Source organism: Lemur catta, chromosome 13 (genome assembly GCF_020740605.2).
Source record: "Lemur catta isolate mLemCat1 chromosome 13, mLemCat1.pri, whole genome shotgun sequence".
Lineage (NCBI taxonomy): Eukaryota > Metazoa > Chordata > Mammalia > Primates > Lemuridae > Lemur > Lemur catta.
The window spans coordinates 12,279,586-12,288,326 of record NC_059140.1 but is presented as its reverse complement, the minus strand read 5'-3'; the positions used below and the strand labels follow the sequence as shown (position 1 = coordinate 12,288,326).

Here is an 8,741-nt window from a genome sequence, read left to right as displayed (position 1 = left end):
TTATAAACTAGTTTTCCTGCCTTGAGTCTTTAATTTTTAGCATTTGACCATATTTCTCTCAAATAAGTAGGACATTGTCTCATAAAATAGCATACAGTAGATACATGAGATATATGAGTTGCACAGAACTGCTCCTTACTGCATTCTTCAATCAAGATTGAAGATTTTTTTTTTTTAGATTTTGATATTTTTGTAGTGACCCAACACAAGCTGAGTCAGCACAATTCAGCTGAGCTTTGGTAGTTAACTGGTGTGCAGCTGAGTTTGTGGGTGTCCGGCCAACGACGACCTGGAATGCAGCTACCAGGCATTCACAAGCAGCCAAGCTGTGTGTGAAGCTGACATCCTGTCATGGGAAATGAAGGGACTGAGGGACACAGGCTTGCACTGAAAGCCACTCTATGCTCTTTTGAGGTGAATTAAAGGGGCGGCTGCAGGCAGGGCCAAAATTCTTCTAGACAACATCTTAATCGGCTCTAACCCAATAGACCAGTGAGTGGTGGCTCCAGACTGTACTCCACAGCACGTGTCCTCTGTAATGGGAACTTGGAAACATGTTTAGGAAAGTCTAACCAAATGCTGCCTTGGATACTAAAACAGCTCAATTAAGCACCTAAAAATATCTATCTTTGAGCAATGTTACTTTCTAGAATCCCTTCCAAATAAACTTTTTTGAAATTAATGTATGTCCAAGGTAGAAGAGAATGCTATAAAGCATTTCAAAGTCTGGGCTTCTCCCAAACTTCTCCCAAAAAAGACCAGCTATAAGAGTTGGCCTGTGCATCTCCACCCTGACAGTAGTTGGCCCCACGTTCACTGATCTCCCAAGGCTACTCCCTAGAGCTGGCTTCTTCAGAACACTGCACTGAGTCAATGTGAATTTTGTTCACCAGCTTGTAAACTCCAGACCTAATAGAATTTGAAATTGTAGGGACTGTATTCTAAATTATTTCTCCAGTTCAGTAGTAAGGGGAGTAACTAGGAATCCCAGAGGGGGATGACACCCTTCCTTGGAAAAGACTCTGGATACAAATCTTGACATAGCTGTTAACTGCTCTGCTGTTTCCTGGAAGGCTTACAGGGGAGCAGGAGAAAGTGGGCAAAGTGTGTCGTCCTGGAGTAGCATAGCTGGGCTTTGAGCAGGACATCTCACCACTACAATGATGTGACGGGATGCAGGTAGAGAAAGTACTTCGTAGAGTGTCTAGCAGATAGTAGCTATTATCACTGAGTATATTGCTCTCATAATCGAGAATTCATACTGATATTTGAATTATTTTGTGTTTGTGTTTGGAAAGAAAATTTTAACCACTTAACTCAAAGCTGGAAACAAATGCAATTAATGGTTGCAAGAGAAGTACTCTGGAAGAAGGCAGAGGAAGAGGACTTAAGCCTTTCATTATTTTTGATAGCTTTATATGGTTGCCAGCCTTCGTCATTAAAAGGATTAATATACGTGACCGGCACATAGTAAGCTCCCTATAGGTGGTTGCTAACGATGCTATTTTAAACTGCCAGGAGAAGTCAGAGCTGGCCAACCGGGAGAGCACTCAGGAGTGTGGATGGAGTAAATAGAAATCCGTGTCCTTCTTTAAGGAAGAGGCTCCATTCCTTCCTTGGCATGCAAATGGGTAAATGTCATCAGCGGCTTGAAGAAGCTTGCGCAGCAGGCGGCAGTTGATGTCTGAGTTCTTTGGAGGGGCCTGTGCGGAGCGCGTTCTCCGCCCGGTCTCCAGCGGCGCAGCCGAGCGTCCTGTCCTAGTTGGGCGGTTCTCATGTTCCTTCCCGATCCTGGGCGCAGACCCCCTTTCCTGACCTTCCTCCCACAGGGTTTGCAACGTCACCATCTATGTGCAGAGGAGTCGCGCAGGGCTCCGGGCCGGCGCCCGACGGGCCGAGCCGCCCCTGGCCGCCCGGGGAGGTCACCGGCGCGCCGCCCGCCTCCCGGCTGGGGCGCACGCACGCCCGCCGCGCCGCCCGGGCGCCCGTCCCCCAGGGCTCCGGCAGCCTCGGGAAAATCAATTCCTCCCCGAATTGGACCCATCTGGTTACAGATTTAATTATCATCTGTGTTCCGTAATTATTGGCTTGCAAGGTAGCGAAGAGAAACAAACGTCTCGTTTTCAGCATCCTCCCACCCCCTGAAATAAAACTGGCAAAAATAAAAAGAGCATTCTGGGAAGCGCTTAATAATTCAAACATTCACGAACTGGAAATACAAACAAAGGGTTCGGAGCCCCCAGGCGGGGCGCGGGGCGCGGGGCGCGGGCTGCAGGTGAGCGCAGGTGCGCGCGGCCCTGCTCGGCCCCGCACGGCTCGGCCCGGCCCGGCCTGGCGCGGAGGCGGCGCGGGGCGCGGGGCGCGGGGCGCGGGCCGGCGGGCGGCCGCGTCTTTCTTCTCCTGGCGGTGATGTCATTGGGCGAAGGCGGCCGAGGCCGGGGGGCGGCGGCGGGGGCGGCGCCGGCGCCCGCAGGTTCCTGAGGCTCTAATGAAAAGGCGCTTGACAGCGGGCCAGGACGCACGCGAGGCAGCGCGAGCCGGGCCGGACCTGCTGGGCCGCGGAGCCAATCGCCGGCGCGGCCCCTCCATGGGCGAGGGGGGCGGCGGGGGCGGCGGGGGCCGCGGGGGCCGGCGCTCCGAGGTGAACGGCGCGGCGCCCGCCCTGCCGCCCAGCCGCAGCGATGAATTCCGCCGAGCAGACCGTTACGTGGCTCATCACCCTGGGGGTGCTCGAGTCGCCCAAGAAAACCATCTCGGACCCGGAGGGCTTTCTGCAGGCGTCGCTGAAGGATGGGGTGGTGCTCTGCAGGCTGCTGGAGCGCCTGCTGCCCGGGACCATCGAGAAAGTAAGTGCGGCCGCGGCCCCCGCCCGCGCCCCCGCCCCGGCCCGCTGCGGCCCGCCGCGCGCAGAGCACTTGGTGCGGCGCCGGGTTCCGGGCGGCCGCGCGCCCTCCTTTGTGCGCGGACCCGGCGGCGCGGGGCCGGTGGCGGGAGCTCGGGGGGCGCCATTGTGTGCGGGGCGGGGGAGGGGGCGGGGGACCGTCCTGGGAGGGGGGAGGGGGCAGCCCGGGAGGGGGAGGGGGAGGGGAGCCGTCCCGGGAGGGGCGGCCGGGCGCGTCCCCGCGGGTCGCGGGAAGGAGAGTTCTCCGCGCAGAGACAGGGTTTCTGCTCCGCCCTGAGGTTAAGTTGCTCCTCCGCGTTGGGAGGTCGGCCGGCTCCCTCGCCGTGACCTGATCGGAAAACCTGCTTCCAATACCACGCAGTTCACTCCGCTGGCTTTGTTTGAACAATTTTTGTCAGTGGCATGCGTGAGAGTTTCACCCTTCCTCGGTGCAGTCGACCAATTGTGCATTTTTAAAGATGCATCGTCAGTAGCCGAGGCTGGGCTGTGAAATGATTGACCACTTTCCCCACGAAGGAGTTCCTCGTGGACCCAAGCCAGGAGGGTGGCACACACAGGGTTTAAGAGCCCTGCCATTCTTCCACGCTCGTTTACAATTAATTCCAGATTGCATTTCCAGGTTCATACCTGATTGGGGCAAGATCCTCAGTCCTGCAGACACTGCCGCTCTCCCTCCTGACTGGCGGTTCCCCAGGGCTGGGGAGTGAACCTTGACCCGAATCTCTGGGAGTGATTAAAGTTTGTTTTCATCTCCCACGAGCTGAGCCGGGGCCAGGGGACAGGAAAGCCTTTAAATAGATGGCTCCCTATATGTCAAAAACACTAAAATCTCATCCCAACATTTTTTTTTTGCCAGTATATAATGTTAAGATCAACAGTTCCTTAAAAGGTGTTAAACATAGAAATTGAAGTGCACCATCATAAGGAAGAACTGCTTCATTTTGAAAATGCGGTATATTGTCCCCAGTGCAGGAAGACAACTTGTTAATGAAATACTACTTAAGTGACTTGAAAAAGTAAAATGTTTACTCTTAGTAATAAGTTTGTCCATGCTCTGGTGCTACGTTTAAAATTAGGTCAGAAAACATTTTATTTAGTCTGAATTTCGCTTGCATGCCAGTTTTAGGCATTTTTCTTACTTGGAACATATTTATGAAAACAGAATCCGCATTTTAGAATGAATAGCTGCCTTCCTGTCGTGAAATAAAAATGTTGCTGATAGATGAACCTGATGTCATAATAAAATTATGATTTAAGACAGGACTAAGGAGCAGGATCTAACTTTCAAGGCACTCAGAATATTCGTTGTCATCTGGATGTCGGTACCTCTGGTAATAAAAGACAGATGTTGAAAAGCGTTGAAATGCATGCTAAGTTTACCAAAATAGGCTTAAATAAAATACTTTTCCATTTCTAAGAGCAAAGCTTTAAGAAACTTCATATACTGTGTTGATAAAAAACAAGTCACCGTCAAAGCATATGTTATTTGGCATATTAACTGCATTAATACTGATTGGCAGACTTCAATAATGATTTTCTTTTAAATTCTAGCAAGATTTTCTTAGAAAACTGTAGCATTCCTTTCATCTCTAAAACAACAGAGAGGAATGAATAAAATGTTTAGCTTGCAGAAGCCAAGTTGAAACCACCCAACATATTCTGAAACTCGAGTCACTTGGAGATCTCTTAGTTTGAAGCTGGTCTGTTATTTCCCTGGAGCCCCAATAGGTTTATTTGAAACTGACTGTATCACAGTGAAAGCTTACGGTCACAGCAGCAAATTATAGACAGTTGCTGATTCTCTGTGGTTCAAAGGTAGGTTTTTGGAGTAAAATATTAGCTATTCTCTGCCTCTAAATCCCTGGGTTTTAGAAGTTTCAGGAGTTTCTTCCATTTCCTAGGAATAGTTATTTATTTGAGCTTTTCAATGTTTGCATGCATACCAAATAATACATGCCACAAAGCACACATGTTAAATAACTTTTACTTAAACATGGGACTTTGAGTCTGAGGATGTATTTCCTTAAAAAGGAATATTTGAAAACTTAACTGAATATTTGTGTGGAATTGAAAAGGCCTTAACTTGACCCATCTGCCAAGTGAGTGCACTGACAACTAGCGAACAGTGTAAGCTGCCTGCAAGGTAACGTTGCAGATTCACGACTTGAAGTTACCCATGGTATTAGGGATAAGCACAAAATTGAGAAAAGTTGCTGGAGTGGCTCTGGTTTCCCACATGTCTTTTATTAAGGAACCATGTGCTAATGTGTTTCTTCCATTATGTTCATTTATTCTGTTTTAGAGCCGGGAATTGGCGCAGGGAGCAGGGGGACGTTCACTGAGTGTCAGATTCTTCTGCTCATTTAAAGAAAACATTCCGTCCAGGTTTTTGTTTATGAAGTTCTACCGCTTTTCTTCTAAGGTGGAAGGTTAGACGGTGAGAAGAAGGAATTATGGACTTTACATGAGCAGTTCAGAAAAAAGACCCTTGTCTTTCTTCCCACCAAAGTCCTCTGCTGCACGGGAGAGGAAAATGGGATTTAAAGTTTCCCCATTCTTTGTGTCTGAAGACCTTGCACTTCTATTTTCCCCACAAGGGCCAGAATGTTTGGCTGGTCTCTCCACACTCTGGGTTTCCCTCACTCCTCTCGTGATCAGAAACACTCTTCTTATAAACGCACACTTTAAACATCCCTGGGTTATTTAGTCAAAGGAGATGAACTCAAGATAGACAAATCTGAAAGGATAGAAAATTACTATATGATTAATATAGTACATTTTAAAATCATGGAAATCATGAGATGCTGTTTTAATTTCACTTGTAAATGTAGCAGATGAAGTCGCTTAATTCACCATGAAAAACTCAAGGAACTTGGTTCTCTCTGTGTCCCAGGAGACAGAACATGGAGCACCTCCCCGTGTAATCCATGTGACCTGCTCCTTAGGAGACCCTGGCTCGATATTTGTGGAATGTAACTGAAAGTCAGATGCTACCCTCTGGTCTTGCAAGATGTCCTGGGTGTGTGGGTACATTTGTCTCTCAGTTTTGGAGGCTGGAAGTCTGAGATCAAGGTGTGGGCAGGGCCACGCACTCACCGAAAGTGCTAGGGAAGGGTCTGTCCCAGGTCTCTCTGAGGCTTGCAGCAGCCCACTTCTAATCTTCATGTGACGTCCCCCTGTGGTCTCTTCTCTGTGTCCAAATTCCCCCTTTACACCAGCCATATTGGGCCTGCCCTACTCAAATGTAACTCATCTTAATCAATTACATCTGCAATGGCTTTATTTCCAAATACGGTCACATTCTGAGGTCCTGGGGTTAGGACTTCAATATATGAATGTTGGGGGAGGACAATTCGGTCATAATTAGGATTCGTAATAAATTTGAACCAAATCAGCTTGTTCAGTACTTACCTGCCTGCACGATGCCAGGTACTAGGGGAGATTTAAGAAACTAAATAACAGGTTCTTAGGGATTTTAGTATAGGAGAAAACATTACTTTAAAAATAAGAACAAGGCTGGGAGAGGTGGCTCATGCCTGTAACCCTAGCATTCTGGAAGGCTGAGGCAGGAGGATCACTTGAGCTCAGGAGTTGAAGACCAGCCTGAGCAAAAGTGAGACCCCTGTCTCTACTAAAAATAGAAAGAAATTAGCTGTACAACTAAAATATATATAAAAAAAAATAGCGGGGCATGGTGGTGCATGCCTGTAGTCCCAGCTACTCGAGAGGCTGAGGCAGGAGGATCCCTTGAGCCCAGGAGTTGGAGGTTGCTGTGAGCTAGGCTGATGCCACTGCACTCTAGCCTGGGCAACAGAATGAGACTCTGTTTAAAACATAAATAAAAATAAAAACAAGAACAATATTAGGCAGAAGGAAATCAAGTCATGTTAGATATGACTGAAAAGAATCAAGAAGCTAAAGGAGACCATTGATGTCCCTGATATGTGGATTAGAATACGGTTTGCATTTCCCCAGACTGTAATCTGGCAGCCCGAGGTGATGTTCCACAGCCTGCAGATATCAGCGACTCTGATAGAGCTTTCTCTCAATTGGCCTCAAGACTCACTTTCTGCTTGGTCTCAGGATTCTGGAGCTGGCTAGGGGTTGAGTGGGAAGGAGAATGAGGTCCCCACAGCACTTGGGCAGAAGTTATACGTGCCCACTGCTAGAAACCTGCCTTTCCTTAGGCCCTTCGGCCCTAAGAAGGGTGTGGTCAGTGATGACCGGTGGTGATGGGAGCGGTTCTCTCTCAGGCCTGTGCGGCCCGTATTCGTAAAGCCTTGCTCACTGGTTGACACGTCACTCATAGCGAAAAGTTACAAAGTGGCATCTCCAGACTGTGCTTTTAAGGAGACCTCTTTGGTGATATCAAGTTGCTTCTAACTAAACTACTCTGATTAAAGCTTCAGAATAGTGAATTTTGCGTTTACTTTTGAAGCACGTGACTTTATAGTCCTGTCTCAGCCTTGAACCAGTGAGAATCTTGGGTTTCAGGCCTGGAGAAGAGGTAGCTTGAACTGCATTTGCTGGCTCATTAAAAATAAAGCAAACACACTTCAATTCAATTCAAATCAGGAACACCTGAGAGCTAGACTAGGAACTAGTGTTTATGTTGGCATCATACGTGCATATGAGTGCGTGCATGTGGGCACACACACAGGAGTATACATACATCAACACATGGATACACACACTCATGCACACACGTGCACATACATGCACACAAACACACACACAAACATACATGCACACAAATATGCATGCATACACACATATAAACACACACGTGCACACCCCTCGACTTGAGTCTGGGGGTAAGGATTGCCACTGGATGGCATTTCCTCAGGGGCAGCTGCTCTGTGAGCTGTGCTGCCCCAGGGAGAGGCCCTGGTTCTAATAATAGAAATAACTCCGGAATCCGCCTGCTCTCTCCCTTTCTTTAGGCACTGTCCGCCTTTATATACATCTCTTTTAAAGAAAAATAAAACGTCTGTCCAGAGGTGCAGGCACTGTGCTGCCTCCCAGGATGCCCATTTGGTGGGTGGGGACCCTGGGGCCTGGCACTATGCCTGGCCCCAATCACCAGCTGGCACGTGGCAGTGGTAGAATCTAATCCAGGCCTGTGACCTTCCCTGAGACAACAAAACTGCTTCTGCCACCTATGCCGAGTCTAGGGGAAGATTGGTAGCTGCTGCCTTCAGGAACTTACAAACCAGACCAGGAAACCAGACAGGCAGACAAGGTGACTGCACCACGTGGCACAGGTGACAGTTCCACACAGGTCACAGGAAGGAGGGGAATGGAGGCGGAGTCATCGAGAGGTGTTCTGGCTGCCCAGGATGTCTGGAAGAAGCTCTGTCCTGGGGGTGGACGTGGATCCAAAGGCTCCTGGGGGGAGGCCACCTTGCCCTGAGGAGTGCTGTCCTCGCAGGAGGGGCCTCTGAAAGCACCTGCTGTCCCTTGGCTGTGCCCTTCTGCTTGGGCAGGACGTGAGCTACACTTGCCCGTGCCGTCTGTTAACTCACTGTGGTACCTGGGGCTTCCCCACTGTTAAGGTTGCATTTATATCAAGATTTAGAACAATATGTGAATATATGTGCACAAACACTTAAGATTAAGGGACTATATAGATAATATTTAATGAATGTCTCTCTTTTCAGAGGCAACTGATCACTCACTATAAAATGCAAGAAACGGAGGAGTAGGGGCCCTGGGTTGGGGGGCAGAGCTGCTTGTTCTTGTTTTACAGGGGTGTTTAGCCTTTTGGATCGGAGTTTCGCACGGGCTGCAGATCTGCCATGTGTCTGTCACTGGGTGGAGGATGGCAAAGGTGCATCCT

At 48.9% G+C, this 8,741-nt stretch overlaps 1 protein-coding gene across 2 annotated transcripts in view; it reads left to right on the top strand.

Moving 5' to 3' along the window:
* Nucleotides 1–2,663: 2,663 nt before the first annotated feature.
* The window catches only part of ARHGEF7 (Rho guanine nucleotide exchange factor 7), a 163,133-nt gene continuing 157,055 nt past the window's right edge, over nt 2,664–8,741 (top strand). For both annotated transcript variants that reach the window (XM_045567471.1, XM_045567476.1), the window contains exon 1: nt 2,664–2,846. In XM_045567471.1, the coding sequence (XP_045423427.1) occupies nt 2,682–2,846 (165 nt within the window). In that variant the 5' untranslated portion in view covers nt 2,664–2,681. The remainder of the gene's footprint in view (nt 2,847–8,741) is intronic.